The following is a 21,738-nucleotide window of genomic DNA, read 5'->3' on the forward strand; positions in this document are numbered from 1 at the left end:
TTAATTCCACTAAAATACATTGCTATTTGATGAAGTTCCACCTGGGTTTTCTGTGCTATTGAGCAATAGTTACATCCATCTTTAATAAACTCTTTATCATATTTGTCATATTGGCCATTTCAAAGATTTAACACTTCCCTGGAGTCCACAGCCCATTCCCAACTTTGAGACCACTTTGCTTACTTTTTTGGAAAGCTAAAGGCCATACAAACATCAATTTCCTCATAGCACCTCCTCTTCCCGCTGCCCTTCACATTTTCTGGGTATCACAACCTTTCTGTGTCTTTCCCAACCTAGCTGTGTTTTCTAAGGTCAGTCTTTCTCTTAGATGCTTGATCCTCCTCCCTTGTGCTTCCTCTGTTACCTTCTCTGTGTTTTCGATGCCTCCTTCTTTAGAAGATCCTTCCCTCACCTATCCAGGTTCTTCCCCATCCTGCCTTCTGCTGCCTTCTGCTCCACAGCCCCCTGAAAATACCAACTTTTCTCTCTTCTTGGGAAAGTACTAAAGTGGATAGAACATTCCCTGTCTTTGCAGGAACAGTAAAACATGTCCACCCTATAGGCTATAGTTCTCATTTCTCTACATTAACTCTCAAAACTAAACAAGTCTGTGCTGCTGAGGGGCCCAGTACTGTCTGGACTATTGAAGAACAATTCTTTGGGCAGAAAGCTAGAACCTTTGTGTAAATCTGTAAGTACACAGCATGGGGTGTGTAGGGCATCTGATAGGATATGAAGAGGAAGCAAAGCCTTTTTACTGGTCTTTGTCTCTCAGTGTCTTGCAGTTTCTATCTGATTGCAGTCTGAACCAGGGTAAGGAGCCCAATTCAGGTAGACCCTGTAACACTTCTCTCTTTCCCTAATCTCTCTCCAATTCACCACTAAGTCTGATGATACTATTATCATAATAAAGGTTGGTGCATAATTGCAGTTTTGCATTGTTGAAGTTTGCCATTTTATATTCAAATACATTCTTAAAGAAATGTGGTTAGGTTATACATCATTTAAACACACATTTCTTACTTTATTATTATTATTATTTGCTAATGACATTACTTGCTATCTATATTTATTTTAAACTGGGGAAATGATGTTAGACAAAAAGAAAATTCAAGTGATTTTCTTATTCAAGTTCAAAATGGGTTGTAAAGCAGCAAAGACAACTTGCAACATCAGCAATGCATTTAGCCCAAGAACTGCTGATGAACACAGACTGCAGTGGTGGGTTAAGAAGTTTTGCAAAGGAGACGAGAGCCTTGAAGATGAGGAGCACAGTGGTCAGCCATGGGAAGTTCACAATGACCAACTGAGAACAATCATCAAAGCTAATCCTCTTACAACTACGTGAGAAGTTGCTGAAGAACTTCAACATTGACCATTGTATGGTCATTGTGCATTTGAAGCAAATTGGAAAGGTGAGAAAGCTTGACAAGTGGGTGCCTCATGAGCTGACCAGGAATCAAAAAAATCATCATTTTGAAGTGTCGTCTTCACTTATTCTACACAACAACAACAAACCATTTCTCTATTGGATTGTGATATGTGACAGAAAGAGGATTTCATGATGACCAGCTTAGTGACAGGACTGAGAAGAAGCTCCAAAGTACTTCCCAAAGCTAAACTTGTACCCCAAAACAGGTCACGGTCACTGTTTGGTGGTCTGCTGCTGGTCTGATCCCCTACAGCTTCCTGAATCCTGACAAAACCATTACATCTGAGAAGTATACTCAGCAAATCAAGGAGATGAACTGAAAACTGCAATGCCTGCAGCTGGCATGGGTCACCAGAAAGGGGCCGATTCTGCACAACAACGTCGGGCCACATATTGCACAACCAACGCTTCAAAAGTTGAATGAATTGTGCTACGAAGTTTTGCGCCATCCACCATTTCACCTGACCTCTCACCAACCCACTACCACTTTTTTAAGCATCTTAACAACTTTTTGCAGGGAAAATGCTTCCACAACCATCAGGAGGCAGAAAGTAGCTTTCCAAGAGTTCATCAAATCCCAAAGCAGATTTTTATGCTCCAGGAATATACAAACTTATTTCTCATTGGCAAAAATGTGTTGACTGTAATGGTTTCTGTTTTGATTAATAAAGATGTGTTTGAGCCTCGTTATAATGATTTAAAATTCATGGTCCAAAATTTCAATTATGTTTGTACCAAACTAATATCTTCTGTTATTTACAGTTACCATAGTCTGCTCTCATTCGCCCTCCTAGTTCCAACTCTGTCCAACTCCATTCCATCACTGCAGTCAGAATGGTCTTCCTCGAGTACATCCCTGCTTGAAATCCTTCTGCTGCTCCCAAGTACCTAAGAACACATCCAGGCTCCTTAGCCCATCTTGCCCTGGCCCCTGCCTGCCTTGCATCCCCTTCCTCCAAGTTCCAGCAACACCAACCAATTGTTCACCAAATCCCCTAAGCTCTCTTCAGCCTCTGTGTCTTTGCCCTCTGCTCATCCTTCTTCTCCATGTGGAATAACTGTCTTCTGTTTGTTCTTCAGGATGGTTCAAGGATCACCTTCCCAACAGTTTCCAGGTTGTTCCTTTCCCAAGTAATCTGGGAAGTACCCCAGGAAACCTTCTATCCAGGTACTTTTCATGCAGAGCTGTTCTCACCTGATTTTTGTCTATTTCACACACTGGACTATTAGCTCTTTATCAGGAACTGTATCTGATTTCCCTTGTAGTTCCTCTGGCAGAGGGCTTGACACATATATACGTATAAATGTCTCTGGAATGAATAAATTAGATTTTAAATAAGAGACAGAAATTTATATTTGTAACATTTAATATCTCTGTACTGTTTATTCTCATGATGTTGTTTGGTAAGTAAATAGAGATGAATTTCCACAGATTAAGGCCAAAAGAAGTGGAGGACTCTGAATTAAACAAATCTCAATGTATTCAACTACAACTGCTGCTAACAATGACTGAGTTATCAACTGAGTATCAACGTTATCAGAGTTATTTAACTCTGTTATCAATGTTAACTATGTTTTAATGTATTGAACTCTCAAAATAATCTCCATTTCACAGATAAAGAAATTTTGGAACCGAAAGATTTAATAACTTGTCTGTAAGTGGTTGAGCTAGGATTCAAACCTGGCAGAGTCAGGTTTTTTTTTTTTAAAACCACTGCATTGTACCACCTGCTGTGTGACCAAAACTGTGCAGGAAAAAAAAAAGTAAATTGGGTATTTGCCTCACTCATCTATGCACTTATCCCACTTATTCTTTGCTTTTTCCACCTTAACTAGGAAACTCACAATTTTAAATATATTGAATTACCAGCATCAAACATTATCTAAGAATTTTTCTGGATGGACTTAACAAACACCTATGTAGCCAGCTCCCTGTCACTTGCTAAGAGGAAGTAATAATATAGGATAGGTCATAAGATGAGTCAATTACATGCATTATGTTTCCTTTAGAATTAGTCTTACTTTCTCCTAAAGAAGTGCCTGCTTTGACACCTAGTTGTGAGGTTTTTTTTTTTTAGTGACTTTTTCAAAGAAACATACACTTCTGAGTGAAACTTTAGATTACAAAGACCCTGAGAGAAGGGTCTTGGACCCTATGAGGCCTTCGACATCAAAGGAATTAACAAACATAAAGAGCAATTAGAGGGGGAGGTGAGAGAGCCTGGAGTCCTGGCTTTCTATGGCAAATGGAGAAAAGTCTTTAAAAAGAGGACACACATCTGGACATGCAAAATCAGACCAAAGTACAAAGCTGAATCGCTTACAACTAAGTTTCAGAAACTGCTCTGCAGCAAATCAGGAGAAACAAGAAGATAACTGACTCAATGTAAAGTATTTAAATGCGGGGTTTGTTTCTCCCTTGGCTTGTATGTTATTTTCATCTTCATTTCTCATGGCGGTTTTGTGTGCATGCATGTGTGTGTGTAAAAGTGAGTGGTAGAGGAGTGGTGGCTGGCATAGGAACAAAAGCAGAAGAAGAACAAAAAGATTTCAGTTCCCTGAGGCTTAAACACAAATTCTACTGCTTCAAAAGGTACCAAGTGGCAAGAATTTCTCTACCCTGTAGGCAAGCCATAGAAACAGCCATTGCAGTGGAAAAGGGAAAGAGCAGGAACAAATTTGTTTTGAGCTATCAAAAAGGGAACCTGGTGGTGGGGGGGGGGGGGGGGGGAAATCAGCAAGATAGTCACCTTGAAACTGTGCCTCTAGCTTCCAGAGTTCTGATGCTTTTTGATTTGTAAACAGTTTTCTGCAGAATACATGAATATTTCTAGAACTTGTGACTTGTGATATTTTAGTTTCTTCACCTCCAGTCCTCTGAATGTTCTTTTAATAATAATGGAGTGGAGCTTATCTGCATCCTGGCCAGTTTTATAAAACCAAGTAATTGCTGAGCTGGGGAAGTAGCTTTATTCGCATTTAATTTTTTTAAAGAGAAATTCTGCCACCCTCTGGACAGAAACCAAATATCTGTTTCTTAGAGACCACCTCAGAATACTGTCTTAAGGAACTGCCCTTGAAAATAAACTTTTTTTTTTTAAATCTACCCTATAAAAGTAGAGGAGGGGGCAATCACAGTTACTCTATATAGCATAGACAATATGTGGGGAAAAAACTCATATAAAAATACTAAATTGCTCCTAAGGAATTTTTAACTAAAGAAAATGGGCTCAAAGCACTTTAGAGAAAAAATCTTCAGTGTTGAACTCCTAATCTTTCCAAAACCACTTTATAGCCTACACTTCTGCTTTCCAGCCTGCAACAGCCAAGTAAAGATTTCTCGCACGATCTCAGCCATGGCTGGTTTCACCCAGTTTTCATTATTGGTGGAATTTTAAAAAATCTACATGTATATTAAATATATATGTGTGTTGGTTTTAAACTAGAACACTAGGGCAGAGTGAGATTTCAGCCACTCTGAGACAAATTAGCCGTAACAGCACAAATGGGCAGCTAGTTTCCGAAGCTTTGCTGTTGTCATCCACTGAGCATGGAGTACTTAATGTCATGTAAATGAAGCTCAGAAATGCAGAGATGTGATAATTACCAGTAATAATGCTGGGTAAATCAAAACACATGACACACCATATTTTTATAAATAACCAGAGAGAGGAAGCAGAAAAATGCCAAGAACCATACCTGGTTTTAACAACAGGATTTAGATGCTTCTGGTCTTGGAGGACCTTGGCCAGCTGCTTCTGCAGAAACAAAAGCTTCCCGTGGACTCCTTTAATAAATGGGTGGTCGAGGAGATGTGTGACCGAAGGTCGCTTTTCAAAATCCTTAATGAGACACCTGTTCACAAAAATCAACGAACAGTCCAAGTATTATCTTAGACACCTGGCTTCTCTGTAAATATGGGAGAGAGGAGAAAAAGCTCATTTATAAAACCTGATCACTAACCTTACATAGCTGTTTATTCATAGGTAGCAGAACATAGAAAAAAACAGTCTCTACTAGTCAAATTAATCAAAATACCTGAAATATATTTTAGTATGCTTTAAATATGTATTGAAAACACAATTTAATTTGAAGTATTCAAAACACTGAAAAGATAGACTGGTCAGACTACATTTTCATTACAAAAAAATGTTTACAATGGAGTCAAGTTGATTAGTCTATATACTTTATTTTAGAATCATATAAAATTATATATTATCATTTAAATAAAATCCTAGTATATGAAATGTCCAATATTTGGTGGCGGGGGAAATGCATTTCGGAGTTTGCAAGGACAGAAATGAATCATAAGGAAATCTTCACAGAGAAGATTCAATCCCTTGATTTCTAATACCTTCTGAAGAAGCAGAAAAACCTCAGAACAGGAAGTGACTACAATATAATTCAGATGAATTGGAATGGAATTATTCAAACAGGGAACAAAAAGTCCATTGAAAATGGTAAAAACTGGGCTGCATTTAAACTCTTCTGCGGTTAATTGGTTAAAACTACACGGTTATAACCACTTTCTGCTTCAGATTCAATGCCCTTTTCAAAGAAAACAATGATTCAGTACATTTTGCTGTGTGCTGTATGTTATTAAAGATGATTTTGACACAGGAAATTTCTAGTGAAATTGAATCTGATGAATACCCCTCCAATTACCATCGCATTTCCATTCTGAATAGCTGCCCTTGACAGGAGAAAGAAATTTCAACATCCACACTTTTAAGTTATCAGTCCTTAGCTCACACTGGAGGCTTAGGGTAAACAGTAGATGTCTTTCTGCCCACTCCATAAAATAAACGTTTTCAGTTTCCCCAATAGTGACATGCTAGCAGCATGTGAAACACAACATACTTAAAATAATGAAATGCACTGACAAATGGTAAAATGTTCAGCCTCACCTTGAGCATCTTTTCAAAACATTTAAGAAGACACACTCCTCAACTATTGGTTTTATTAAAAGGCCTTAATCTTTGTACTTCAAACCACTTTTGTATCCCTTGACTTCTAGTCCTGAAAGATACTTGGTAAATTTCCCAGTTATTTGGTTTTAGAATTGATTCAGGGGATTTTCTATCTATTGGAACTGGAGCTTTCAACTAGAAAAGCCAAAAGCACCCCGACTATCTCCATTCTGCTGCCTGCACAACTATAAATACCACCTCAATCTTGCTATGGGAAGAAATCAATCATTTGACTTTTATAGGTACAGGAGCCTTTTGTATCTATTATTTTTCTTATAAAAATCAGTGCCCAAGTCTGAAAAATACTCTGTTCATATTTTTAAATCAACTGTCTTCCTGGGATTCCATGTATATTCATTTATATATAATTATGTGACTTCCAAAGGAAAATAAATGCTAATAATTCCCTAAGCACCTGGGAAAAAGGAATTTCTGGATAGTTTATATGGTCAGTAATACAGGTATATGGCTTCATCATCTTGGCTTGAGGGACGGTGTATGAAAACTCCCAAAATAGGAACAGTCTGTGTTCTCTGAGAGTTCCTACTGAAAATGGACATGGTGGCTTCATACCACCACCCCTACCCAACCCGGATGGGAAACCAGACACTGCTGGGACCCCTAGCTAAGCCTGCCCAGGGATATAGTGAGGGCGTATTACATCTGTCTCCCATCACCAAACAGCCATAGCTCCTGTACTCAAGTATATGCCCAAACATGGGGGATGCAATTCGTTAACAGATTTTCCCACCATATTAATTCCTTTTGCTTTCTGTGCAACTCTCAACTGCTTGTTGACTAGCCAGTACTTAAATAGAAAACTCAAGGAGGCAAAAAGCGAGAGGCATACAATTAATAGAAAATTTACAGCAGGCGAATGGAAAAATGAGCAGGAGCTGCTTCTACCTTCTCCTTCAGGACAGGTGCCTTAGAACAGTGTTCCAGGTACTCAAAGCTCCCTGAACAGTGCTTGAGACAGATCAGGAAATCCATACTCCACCCTTATGAAAATAGTATCTGCTGGATTCTGGAGATGCAATTAAAGATGCTATAATAATTTTAGCATCCACTGGAAGAGCAAAGTTGCAAACAAGGTTACAAGATCCTTTGGCATCTTGGCGAGGATTTCTGTCTAGATCACAGGGGGAGTAAGAGGAATGAGGATAAATAATTTAGTGAGATAATCAGACAAGGGAGAAATTAATGAGTGGATCTGTGGTCTCTTGGGAGATTCAAAAAATATAAAGATGGTAGGCATTCTACACTTTGAAGGAAAGACCAAGAGGATTTATTTGTTAGTTCTCTCAGGAAGGCCCAAGTGGGCTGAATGTCATACCACTGGATCAGCAAAACTGAAACTGAGTGTATATGGGAAGAATGCTAAGCAGAGGTGCGACATATCCACTGCATTGGAGGATTTTTAGAAGGACAGGAAAACCTTGAGGGTAGAGCCTTATTCTAAAACACTTTTGCATACTCTTTTCTCATGGGGAGCAAACAGCCAGGATGAAATGGACTTATTATTTTACTGATAAATAAAAGAAAGTTCTGTCTTAGGAACAGATATGACTGGAAGTCAAGCATTACTAGATATCAGGTCACTGAAATCATATCATTTCATTTGCTCAGCAAACATTTATTACACAGCCAGAATTAGTCAAAATAGATTAATTCATAAAAAATCATGACCCTTTTCCTCAAAGATCTACAATGTGATTTTAAAGCTGGAAGGACAAGAGGAACACAGAAAACAGGAGAAACCAGTGTTTGATTATTTAGAATGAAAAGGTCACAAAAAAGCACAGGGTTTTGGAGCTAAAGGAACAAGATTTTCTATTCTAACCCCTCTTTTACATGGTGAGGAAGTTGAGGTCAAGTCCTGACAGTGATGAGACCAATTCCCTGGCTCCCACAAGAGAACCCCTCCTACCTTGCAGTGTGTTGTTAAAATGGCACAGGCACAATGTGCAGAACAGTACTAAGCTGTGGCAGGTCGGGGGAGCAGTCAGGTAAGCCTAGTGGAGAGAATGAGAATTGAGCTGACTTTGGGGAGAATTTTTGGAACTAAACTGAACTCAATTCAGGGAGAAGATATAGAAGACATTTCCAGGTTGGGAAACTGGATCAGCAATGCAAGAAGCCAGATTAGGCAAGCTGTGTAGCTAGGAACTCAGGAGGCCACCAGAACGTTGACATTCACCTCCCAAGCTGCCTTCTTTGAATGTCTAAGAACAATTCTTTGCTTTAGTCCTTTTTCCAACTTTAACTTGGGAATATTCTTTATTGTTTAAGATGTTGCAATTTTGTGCCCCAAACCCATAACACTATGCTTGTCAGCTTGTCATTCTGTCTTATTCTCCTTTCAGGCAGGGATTTGGTGGATTAATATAGAGTTGACAGTCAAGACCCATAAGAACTCCTGACAGCTTCCATGTCCTTTTTTACAGCATGATTAAATCCTCTAATGATGTCAAGAACAAACATGGAAAACTAAGGAAGTTATAATATGCTTATTCATTTCAGGATTTCTTATCAAACCAGGAATTACAAATTCCAGATGCAGACTATTTTCTCCCAGCCTGGGATTCGACAGTTTTTATAAGAACATGCATAAAACATTGACTTCTGTGTGGGAATATACGGGCTGGCCAATGTGAGGTAAGTTGAGTGAAACACTAGACTAGTGAGACATTCCACTGAAAAATGAAACTAGTCTTCTGGTCAAAAGGTTGGGAAACACTGCTGATTCCCTAAATCAAGTAAATCTGGAGTTTCGTAGTGCATATGAGCATATTAAATGTTCTTAGAAGTATGGAGGTAAAGAAAATTCAATTTTGTTTAGGTCCATGTTTTCAAACTTACTTGGCCACAGATTCTTTTTTGTTATCAGTGGAACCAGGGCCCTGCAAATGACATCCTTCGAAGCTCTGTTGTGAGAAGTCAGTACCAGACTTTTGCAAATAACAGCTGAGTCTTCGTCTCGGCTGATTGAGGGGAGACACTCAGAGCCCCTATTTTCACCAGCATGTTTGAGATACCTGTATGCTGCGTTTCTGCAGAAGACAGGGTCTCAAACTGGGGAAATACATTCTCCAAGATAACTTCTTCCCAGAATCTTTGACTCTGGAAAAAAGAAATTGAACAAGGACTAGATTTAGGAAATACTGCTTCCCCCCCCCCCCCCCCCCCCCCGCAAAATCGTAATTAATTTTTTCTTTCAGTTCCAGATGTTTTAAAACTCTTTTTTAAAAATCTGGATTTATGTGTGGTTATCTCTGTGCTAAGATACAAAACAAAGGAGTAAAAAATTAAAACCACCACGAGATGTATTACCTGGATTTACAAGGCCATGGAAGGTGGTTTAGAATATGATAGAAAAGTCCACCAGAAGAAAAAGGAAGCAAACTTCAGCCCTGAAAGAAATTAATCCATTACCTAATTTGAAATTCTAGTACCTTCCATCATGCATTCTTGGCTGAAGATTAATTCTCAGAATTCATTAGTGTCACCACATTAAACACAGGTTGTTGCAGCCATTTGCTGCAATCTCCCAGCCTGGTTTCTGCCAGAATCAGGAGGGAAATAAAGAGCCATTTCTTAACAAGAAACAAGGTCAGGCTTCTGTGTCAGGCTCTGGAGCTGGCAGTGCCCATGTTCCTTTTGCTCCTAAACAATCACACTATCGAGATCCACCTGCCTGGCCGCTGTAAACTGGCATTTCATAACGAAAAAGCAAATGCCTTCAAGGGGGAGCTACTTATTAAGAGTCACGAATGGATGTTTACTGATGACTAAACTATACTTGATAAAAGCAGCTGAAAAGTCAAAAACTAAAAATACTGGTGAACTTGGAGAGAAAAGCAGGAGAGGGAGTAATTGTATTCTACACGTTGGGACGAAACTAGACGAAAACTTGAGTTTTATGTCTCTTCTCATTTCTTTTTTAATATGCTGTCTTTTATACTTTCTGCTGTTTTCTTGTGGGTTTGCTACTTAGGTTGTTAAGTGTTTCTGTTGTTACCGAGTAGCTGAACGTTCTTGATCTGAGCAAGCATTTCCTTGCCCCGTGACGCACTGCATTTGCAGTCTGTATCATCAGCAGACAGAAGCCTGAGTGAAAAAGAGGCCTCTGCATGAAAAGAAGAAATCCTCCAGAGGGTATACTAATTATAGGTTAAATATCAGAGCCCATGGTGCTGTCCTGGAAGGAAATTTCCATTTTGGAAGACAAGACTATGACAATCACAGGCATTTTCCCAATATGACTAATGCCTCAAGAGAAGGCAGGCTGAGAAACTTGACATTGCATATGTAGCAAAACCAGTTCTCATTTGGTGGAAGACTTAGCTCCATTTCAGTTTTCATGTTCAGTCTGCAAATATTACACATGGTGGTGAACTGAAATCATATACTAAGTTCACACGTAGGGTAGAGATGTAGGGTCCTAACCTGAAACAGAGAAGAGGGGACCAGAAGTCTCTTTCTCAGCAAGGCTGATCCAGGGTTATCAATCAGAGAAAAACAGTCAGTATTTGCCAAAAAAACAAAAGCCCTCAGAAGGTAGGATGGAGGGTTTAAAAACAGGAAGCTCAGTCCTTATTATGAGATGGGTAATGGGAGCAGATCCTATGTGGCAAAGTAGGAGAGAAGTTGCAGAGTGGCAGGACCACAGGGCAGCTGGCATCTTGCCTGAGGTCACTAGGGTGAGAAGGCAGGAACAGAGTTAGAAAGATGAGTAAGTCAGCGCCACCTTTAGACAAAGTCATCAGCACCAAAAGTCCAGAGTGAGTTCAAGGGAACACAGGAAGGAAAGAGAAATGGAAGAACATGACATGTGCATCAGGGCAGCTGGAGAGAGTCCTAAAGCAAAAGGAGGGTCCAGGATGGGAGGGTGGCCCTAGGGCAGAGAGCCACCATGGGTAACCTGGAATGACCCAGGATTGTGGCCTGCGTGACAGCTGTGAACACAACTACCTCTTCATGTTACCTCTATGTCTCTGGCCCTGTAATCAGTAGCACATAGTTAGAAAAGTCCAGACTGGCTCATTGTATTCTTAGGGAACGTGATTGGTAACAGAAATTCTAGATCCTCAAGCATAGCTTGTCTGGCAGACAAGTTGAGGGCCGCAGCCAGGAAGGGCTGAGGGAAGAAGAGTTTACTACACCACAAAAGAATGAGTGAAAATGCAAGAGGCCAAGTGAGGAGAGGAACCAAAAGGAACCAGGCCAGAACTGGGGAACAAGACAAGATGGGGCTCAGGGGACACTGAGGCTGAGGAGCAGCCAGAGGAGAGGACGGCGGCGGAGGTGCAGTCTTAATACCGTTGTTACCGCCACTCCTTCTTCTGTTTCGGTTGTGCTTTCCACATCGCAAAGACTGGGGATGAGCATACCCCCTAACGGACATGCTGTCACCAAAGAAGATCCCCACACCCACGTCTTAGGACTAAGGCTGTCTTAAGGACTGAAGCCAGAGGGCCCAAGTCACCACCTTCTCACTCCTCTTTTTCTTTCTTCCTTGATTGGGAAAAGTATTGATACTTTGCAATTAAAGAGCTATTTCTCCAAACTCTGGCCATGTGGTTCAGTCAGGGTGCTGGAAAAAAATGAACCATTACTCCATCACACAGCTCCAGCAACTTTATTGGAAAATTAATCCATATTCAGATCCCACCATCTGGTTCAAAGGGTTGGGGAAGGTGTAGTCCCTGGAGATGGGAGACCTCTGATGGCTCCATCTCCCAGGCCGTGGCTTCCCAAGGATCTGGGAGTTGGCTGTTGCTGCAAGTGCTGCTGAACTTCCCCTGCAGCAGCCAAGCCACTGCCTTTGGGAGCTCTGTGAGGGGCTGAGGTTGGCCACAGGTCAGCCCTAGACTCAGCCAGGAAACCAGATGTGGGCCTTGGCTTCTGTTAAGAGGTCTTTGCCTCAGGTGGAAATTAAGGCAATACTTGCTTAAAGCAGGTCAGGAAGATGAGGAACAAAGAGGGAAGTGATGGCTGAGCCCAGAAGGAAGTGTGGTTATGTAAATGTGGGTGAGTCAGAGCAAAAAGTTCATTTTAAAATGATATTAATTTTTATATTAATTATATAACTAGATTCATATAACACATATATTACTATATCCAAACTATTATTAACCTTAAAATATTTAAAATAGTCTGTTGATTTATTTAAATGACAGTATACTTAGTCACTGTTACTCAAGCATGACACATGTACTCACTCATTTAAAAATATTGGGGTGCCAAGCATTGAAACAGTAATATATAAAGGTTAAAAGTCAGGGGTTAGGATCAAACCTAACTACTTCATATAAGTACATGATGATACACAAGTTAATTCAATTCTCTGGGCCACAGTTTCTTCATCTGTAAAACTGTAATAAAGTCATTGTAGGGAGTAAATGAGATGATCAATGTTCAGTGCCTAGTACCCAGTATGCACTCAATAAATGCCAGCTCTGTGGGCCAGCCACTGTACTAGGTGGTGGGGATACAGTCAGTCGGTTCATTGGAGGAAGATAGTATGGCATATGCATGGATAAAATGGCATATCCAATTCCAAGTAGGATGAGGGCTATAAAAAAGAAAGGTCAAAGTGCACTGGCTCCTTGAGTCAGATTTGAATAACACGTGCCCATTAATTACCTACTTTTTCTCAACGTGATTCCCACCACTCAGGATAAAATTACTATTATTAGATGTCCTGATCAGAACTTTCAAAGTTCTGGGGGAACAAAGAATTTTAGACCCTGACAATTCAGCAAAAGCAAAGAACTTTGGCATTTCCAAGTTCAAGCCTTTGGGCATTCCTGTTTTTGAAGGTCTGGTTAATTTCTTTGATTCAAAAATCAATTTCCATTTTGACAAACCGTTATGGTCTGCTTCTTAGTCCAAGTTTAAGTGCCAGGGAATATATGAATTCTAATCTTTCCCTTGACCCTACTTGCCATGTTGACTGGAATTAAATCCATAATTCTTATTTGTATGCATTTTTTCCCAGGAAGGAGAGGCAAAGGACAGTACCCAGCCATTCCCTATGAGAATAGAACAACCAGTTTCATAGTGCATGACCGTTACAGGTAGGACTACTCCAAGACTGGAGTGGGGAGGCTAGGAGAGTGCAAAATAAATAGAAGATATATGCCTCCCCCCAAAATTTATTTTCTGGGATAATGCCAAACTTACACATATGAAACATTTAGAGATCCAAGTGGGATTAAATTCATTGATTCATTCAAACACTTACTAGGTATTTACTGTGAATGGCACTGCACCAAGTATTTCGAAGAAAAGATGCCTGGAGTGAGATGTCAACTTTTATGGAACTTAAAAACAAGCAATAGGATATAGACATCAATAACAAGAATTCAAGGCTAAAAAGTGTAACTTCTAGAGTGGTTCAGATGAAGTAAACAATTCTAGTTAGGTGAACAGTGTTTCACCGGAGAGATGATATTTAGGTCTCAAATTAGGAAAGCAGTACTGACCGGAAATACAAGAGAGGAGCATTCTAGTGCAGAACACAGTAGGAAAGGAAGCCCATCGGCTCATATGGGGAACAGAGTAGAATAGGATAATACAACTGTAATATAGATGGGGTGAGACCAGGAACATCTTATGCAGAACCTAGACGATCATACCACTGAGTCTGAGTTTTCTTTCTCAGTCACATTGAAGTGGCTTTTTTGAACAGCAACATAACACAATTACTTTAAAAACCAAACTGGAAGTATACTAGAAAGTAAATTAGAGGGAGGGAAGTAGGCAGGGAAGGGATCCATTTAGGAAACATACAGTCTGAATTAAAGAAATGACACGGAAAAATGATGGCTGTAGCTGTGGAACTTGAAGGCAAGTCAAGAGTACGGAAAGAAAAAAGAAAGAACCATCAGTGGAATCTTAGACCAAGTTAAATCTAAGGACAGACCTGTAGCTAAATCTTTGTGAACATAACAATCTGCTTTCTACCTTCACTATCCAGTTATAATCTCTCTTGATGAAAACCAAAGATCTTTAAGTGACCACTTCAATTGTCTCTCCCCATTCTATTCTCTGTTCACTGATGACCACCACTGGCTTGCTCCTCCTTCTTGAAATATTCTCTTTCCTTGCCTGCAACGATGCCACATCTGTTAGTTATTCTCTCACTTCTCCATGACCACTTTTGCTCACTTATTTTCACTACCAGGTGGAATAAAATGACAAGGCAGAGGAGAGAGGATCTACAAAGACAAGCCCCAAATGGGGAAGAATGGAAGTAGAACAGCAGCCTTTATGCCCACAGGCTTGGAACTTCTGCTGAACAAACTCAGGCTTTACCTGCTGGATCAAATGACTCAAATAGAGAGAGTATTTATTTGCATCCTATGGAGAAGGCCATCTCTACTCTCACAATTCCAAACAAGTCTAAACATTCTACTGCAAATAAGTGAATTTAACTACAGGGCACACATCTGGCACAAAGTGAAAATTAAAGGTGAAAGAAAATCAGCAAAAACTACTCCATCAAATTTACAGTTGATTGCTGCAAATGACTTTTATAATAGCCATAATGAGACATAATTCACATACAATAGAGTTCACTCATTTAAAGTATACAATTCAAATAGTTTTAGCATATTCACAGTTTTGTAACCACTAATAATCAATTTTTAGAACATCTTCATTGTCCCCAAAAGAAGCTCTATATCCTTTAGCAGTCTCTCCCAATTTCCGTTCAGCCTCCTTAGTCCCAGGTGACTACTAACCTACTTCCTGTTTATATGGATTGCCTAGTCTGGACATTTCATATAATATGTGTGGTATTTGTAACTGGCTTCATTCATTCAGCAAAATATTTTCAAAGTTCATCCATGTTGTAGCATTTATTGACACAATATTTCTTTTTATTGCTAAATAATGCTCCATTATAAGGATATATCATACCTTGTCTATCCATTCATCATCTGAGGGACATTTGGGTTGCTTCTACTTTTTGACTACTATGAACAATGCTTCTATGAACATTTGTGTACAAGTTTTTATGTGGACATATGTTCATTCCTCGTAGGTGTATATACCTAGGAGTGGAATTGCTGGATCATATGATAACTCACTTTGCCAACAAAGGTCTGTCTAGTCAAGGCTATGGTTTTTCCAGTGGTCATGTATGGATGTGAGAGTTGGACTGTGAAGAAAGCTGAGTGCCAAAAAATTGATGCTTTTGAACTGTGGTGTAGGAGAAGACTCTTGAGAGTCCCTTGGATTGCAAGAAGATCCAACCAGTCCATTCTAAAGGAGATCAGTCCTGGGTGTTCATTGGAAGGACTGATGCTGAAGCTGAAACTCCAATACTTTGGCCATCTCATGCGAAGAGTTGACTCATTGGAAAAGACTCTGATGTTGGGAGGGATTGAGGGCAGGAGGAGAAGGGGAAGACAGAGGATGGGATGGCTGGATGGCATCACCAACTTGATGGACGTGAGTTTGAGTGAACTCCGGGGGCTGGTGATGGACAAGGAGGCCTGGTGTGCTGTGATTCATGGGGTCACAAAGAGTCGGACATGACTGAGCGACTGAACTGAACTGAACTGATGATAACTTTATGTTTAAGCCTCTGAGGAACACAAGACTATTTTCCAAAGTGACTACATCATTTTAAATTCCCACTATCAGATACAATTTATTTTGAATATTTCATCTTGTTCTAGACATAATTTAAGGCATCTCACAACAACCTGTATTTAAACAAATAAAGGTACTTGCAGTAAGGCAAGATAAAAATAATTAAAAGCAGAAGAGAAAAAAACAAAGAAGAAATTAGGAAGTGAAAATAGGAATTAGAATACCAAATAAACTACTTTGTTAGAGGTGGCCACAGATTTGGTTCCAGGCTCTCAAGGAGCCAGTGTGAAAGGGAAAATGCAGTCTGTTCTCTATTCTTAAAATCCATTATATAAAAACAGACCAGTTTCTTGAAGAAGGATGATGAAGATGATGTTGCTGTTGACTGGAAAGGAGACTAGAGATTTACAACTTTCCTGGGTTTTCACAGAAATGACTTCATATAACATAATGAATATTATTTCCCTTTAGTAAACATGGCCATGGGTTTCATAGGGCTGTTTCTTATATTAATAACATGCTTTAATCCCAATTGATATCTTGTATCAAAGAACCATCAAGTAAAAACATTCTCCCTGGATGGCCAAGGAAACACAGAGTTCTCTGATCTTAATCTAGGCTTTATATCTACTAGCAGCTAGGTGAATTTTTGTACAGTTAAGTCCCTTGATTCAGCACATGCTGAGTGCAGCATCCAGACGCTGACATCCATCAAGGAAAAGAAAGGCAAGGTGCCAAGCTACCATGTGCTGTTCATTGCCGAGAATGGAAAGAAGATGGCTAAAAAAGTTTAGCCTATGAATCAAAAGCAACTCAAAAGTCAAGAGGGGAGATTGGAGAGGTGGGAAAAGGACTGAAACATCACATCTGTTCAGTTCAGTCACTCAGTCATGTTTGACTCTTTGCAAGCCCATGAACTGCAGCACACTAGGCTTCCCAGTCCATCACCAACTCCCAGAGCTTGCTCAAACTCTCGTTCAGTGAATTGGTGATGCCATCCAACCATCTCATCCTCTGTCATCCCCTTCTCCTCCTGCCTTCAATCTTCGGCAGCATCAGGGTCTTTTCCAATGAATCAGTTCTTTGCATCATGTGGCCAAAGTATTGGAGTTTCAGCTTCAGCATCAGTCCTTCCAAAGAATATTCAGAACTGTTTTCCTTTAGTATTGACTGGTTTGATCTCCTTGCAGTCCAAGAGAATCTCAAGAGTCTTTTCCAACACCACAGTTCAAAAGCATCAATTCTTTGGCACTCAGCTTTCTTTATAGTCCAAGTCTCACATCCATACATGACTACTGGAAAAACCATAGCTTTGACTATAAGGACCTTTGTAGGCAAAGTAATGTCTCTGCTTTTTAGTATGCTGTCTAGGTTGGTCATAGCTTTTCTTCCAAGGAACAAGCATCTGTTAATTTCATGGCTGCAGTCACCATCTGCAGTGATTTTGGAGCCCCCCAAATAAAGTCTCTGACTGTTTCCACTGTTTCCCCACCTATTTGCCATGAAGTGATGGGACCAGATGCCATGATCTTAGTTTTCTGAATGTTGAGCTTTAAGCCAGCTTTTTCAGTCTCCTCTTTCACTTTCATCAAGAGGCTCTTTCATTCCTCTTTGCTTTCTGCCATTAGGGTGGTGTCATCTGTATATCTGAGGTTTTGATGTTTCTCCTGGCAATCTTGATTCCAGCTTGTGCTTCATCCAGGCTGGCATTTTACATGATGTACTCTGCATAAGTTAAATCAGCAGAGTGACAATATACATCCTTGACGTACTCCCTTCCCAGTTTGGAGCCAGTTTGTTGTTCCATGTCTGGTTCTAACTGTTGCTTCTTTACCTGCATACAGATTTCTCAGGAGGCAGGTCAGGTGGTCTGGTATTCCCATCTCTTTAAGAATTTTCCACAGTTTGCTGTGATCCATACAGTCAAAGGCTTTATTTCATAAGTGACATGAAAACAATAGGACAGTCACATTTGCCTCTTAAATGATGGCAATAATGATTCCAACTAAAATTTCAGACCATAGTGTATAGTGGAAGTGGGAGGAAGATCAGATTAAGAAGAAAGATAATGGCCTAGTCCAGTCGTCTCACTGGCATTGTGCCTATTTAGTGCCCTTTCTTTTACATGGTAAAATTTTGGTAATTTGGTTCTTTTGGTAAATATTAAAATGGACTAAATACTTCTCTGGCTGATTGCCAATTGTATGAATATTCTTGATGATATTCAGTCAATTTGGGGAAAATAAGCTCAATCAGGTTTTCATTAACAACCAAAAGTGAAAGTTGCTCAGTCGTGTCCGACTCTTTGAGACCCCATGGACTATACAGTCCATGGAATTCTCCAGGCCAGAATACTGGAGTAGGTAGCCTTTCACTTCTCTAGGGGATCTTCCCAACCCAGGGATTGAACCAAGGTCTCCCTCATTGCAGGTGGATTCTTTACCTGCTGAACCACAAGGGAAGCCCAACCTAATTACTACTGAAAAATCTAGAGAAAATACTGTCCGATAAAAAGCAGTTGTATAAGATTTCCCTGGCAGTCCAATGGTTAAGACCCCTGGGCTTGCACTGCAAGGGGCAGGGCTCATCCCTGGCTGGGGAACTACAATCCTGCATGCCTTGCAGCAGGGCCAAAAAAAAGAGTAGTTGTAAATATCATGCAAATGAAATTTTGCACAGCTATTGGCTGCTTTAGTTCATGTTTGTGAGGATACAAACCACTACCAACCCTGTCACTGCCATCCCTCTGCCCAGCTTCTGACAAAAAAGAACCTTCCAAGGTGATGAACTACAAAGGCACAGAGATTGCTCCTTTTGCTCTTGGGAGAGACAGTTCTTCCTGAGGAAGTGGTCACCCAAGGAAGCCAGTTAGTGCTGTGCCTCCATGTTTAGACCAAAAAATGAACACCAGGGAGGCCAATACAGAGTCTTGTTCAAGCACTGCATTTTTGTATGATAAAATATTTTTCTTTTTTAGGCAAGGGAAATCAACTGGCAAAGAGAGCCTGGGGAGTCCTTAAGGCCCCTGCATTAACATGAAGGAGCAGAACAGCTCCATCTATTACATCAAAGCCTCATCAGAGACCCTAATCCTTTCTGAAAGGAACTCTCAGGCAGCCAAGCCTTTAATTTGATACATAATGGGCCCTCTAATTAACCCTTGCAAAGCAAAGCATAGCCACATAGACACTGCAGGGAAAAAATGTTCTTGGGAGTTGATAAAGAAAGTGGGGGTGGGTAGTGTGGATAGCTTCTACTCCCACTGTCAGTGATCTAACTCCATGCATAAGTTTCTAAATGGTTAGCTTTGTTTTCCTTTTTAGTTTTCCTTCTTCTCTCTACAGGGAATGTGTCACTTGCCTGCTCTGTACTGGTGTGTCCTGGGCTTCAAGCCACTCTAACTCAGTGACAAGCATAGACAGGTGATGCAGAATGACTATGTCACTAAACATACTCATAGCAGCAAATCAGTGACATGATAGGCTATTTCAGGCCATTTACCCACCCAGCCTGCTCTAGGGCAAACTATTTGTGCTCAAAAAAAAAAAGTAGAAAGAGTGGTGACATATGCCTGAGGGGAAGAGAACAGAAAGAGAGTGTGACAGCTCTAGTATTTCTCTGATGTGTTCTACTTCAACAGAAGATGCCTAGATTTAAAACGCTGTTGATCCTCCTTGTGGAATCCTATCCCTGGACGTAGACGACTGTATACTATGTTGCCAAGGACAGGTAACAGGTTAGATGGGTCATGGGTTTCACACTAGTGTGCATTAATAAATCACATACATATTAGACTTCCAGCTCATTTTATCAGATGAGATGAATGATGGAATGTATGACACAGTGGTCAATTATCATGTGGATGATATAAATTCTATTGTGCTGAGGACATTTATCTGTGAATTGATCTGGCTTTTCTAGCAAGGATCATAAATTACTAGCCTTCCATAACCATATGATAAATACTCTAATAACAGAATGCCACCTACTCCTGGTTTGCCAATAAATTTCTACATGGTTTCAGTTAGAGAAGTAATGCAGAGAATCTGGGTTTTCTAAATCTTTATTCTGTTGTCAAAATTATATATAGTATGAAGACCATGGAGAAAAGCCTGTCTTTCCCAAACAAAGAGCAGTATGCTAAAGTCAGCAAGCGCAAGCTCCCTATATATTACTGTTACATTTTCAAGGATTTTGTGAACTGACTGATGTTACACTGGTATCTTGAAATTGGTCATGGTAGGAGTACTTATACCGTGGAAATCAGTAAAATCAATGAACAATACAAATCAACCCCCTACGCCCACTCACTCAGTTGTTAAGTATCACTGCTTGTGGACTAGAGATCCTGGGGAAAACTGTCTGATAATTCAAGAGCACAATTCAATAATTTACATGGGTAGAAATCTCCTTTTAGCACCTTTTCCCTCTAATTCTTTTTTTCTCATTTCCTGTCCTGTTGGATTAATAAAATTTTCTATAAACCTCTTTTTTCCTTCTGTTGATTTAGAAACTAGACATTATTTTTCTATACTTTATTAATATTATCCTGCATGTTTAACATATTTGCTTAACTATAAATTTCCCAGTAGTTTTATCCTCACTTTGAGCACAAGAACCTATGCATGCCATAACCATGCATTAAACACTGCCTGGCAGTTTTATGACTGTTTAGTTTTTACATGTTTTATCCCGAATAGTTCTCCTTCTTATAGTTAATAGTTACTTACATCACTCCTTCAGATTGTTCCATGAAGTCAGTTTCATTTCAACTGAATTTATTTCATTTGTTGTTTTGGTGGGTTGTCTTCTTAGCCTTAGGTTTCTTTACATGTTTTGAAATATCAGTTGGCAGGCTCACTTTGAGGAGAAGGGTTTTGTTTTCCCTCTCACTTCCTCTGTGTCCACCCCCACAGACTAATAACTGTAGGGCTGTGTCTTTTCTGGGTTTCTAGCCCCAGTCTACATCGTAGAATGGCATTTTGTGCTCCTGTTCCATGACTGCATTAAGTAAACAGAAGAGCCCATCCCTGTGGCAGCAGAAGATATAAATCCAGCTGCTTACATACCGTTCTACCGCCTGGAGTCAGAAGCTGGCTAACAGCCATCATCCCAGGGAACAGTCAGCACCACCTCAGGTGATGGAGAACCACGTGGAAGAAACTGCCACAAAGCACAGAATCTTATGGCCCCTCCCCTGCCCCACTCTTTTCCCAGCCTCTTTTTATCAGTCCTGGAGAACCACCCAAACACTGCTTCAAGCAGAAGTCCAAATGAATTGCTTGAAGCCCTCTTAGTCCTTTTATTCACAGGAACCAAACTCCCAGACACCACTACTTGCTTTTGAGCCTAGGAGACTGTGACTTCAGCCCTGCAGTGCACTTTTTGGTGTTATCTATTCTAATCTGTCACAATATTTAGATTCCTTCCTTCCCTCCCTAGCACTATGTTTTCGGCCTTTCATTTTTACACGTGGCCTGTCATTGTTATCTGTTCGGAAAAGCACAAACTTGAAAAGCCCCCTTGACAGAAAATCTCTTGCATCTTAAGGCAAAAAATCCTCAAATATCAAAATTATTGAATAATTTCTTAACACTATCCTAAATTATCTTTTTAGTTACACCTATAGATGAGAAGAATGTATTAAGCTATTAACATATGTGGCCAAGATTAACATCTATCTGTGAGATGTGCCCCTGATTTTATTTTATATGGAGGAAGCAAAGTTTA

General features: G+C 40.0%; 1 protein-coding gene across 1 annotated transcript in view; it reads right to left on the reverse strand.

Moving 5' to 3' along the window:
* MYO3B (myosin IIIB) overlaps positions 1 to 21,738 on the reverse strand; it is a 427,435-nt gene that overhangs the window by 258,539 nt on the left and 147,158 nt on the right. Inside the window, 1 exon segment of the mRNA XM_052652976.1 lies at positions 5,132 to 5,287. Coding sequence (XP_052508936.1) covers positions 5,132 to 5,287 — 156 coding nt within the window.

The sequence above is a fragment of the Budorcas taxicolor genome, chromosome 2 (genome assembly GCF_023091745.1).
Source record: "Budorcas taxicolor isolate Tak-1 chromosome 2, Takin1.1, whole genome shotgun sequence".
NCBI classification, from domain to species: domain Eukaryota; kingdom Metazoa; phylum Chordata; class Mammalia; order Artiodactyla; family Bovidae; genus Budorcas; species Budorcas taxicolor.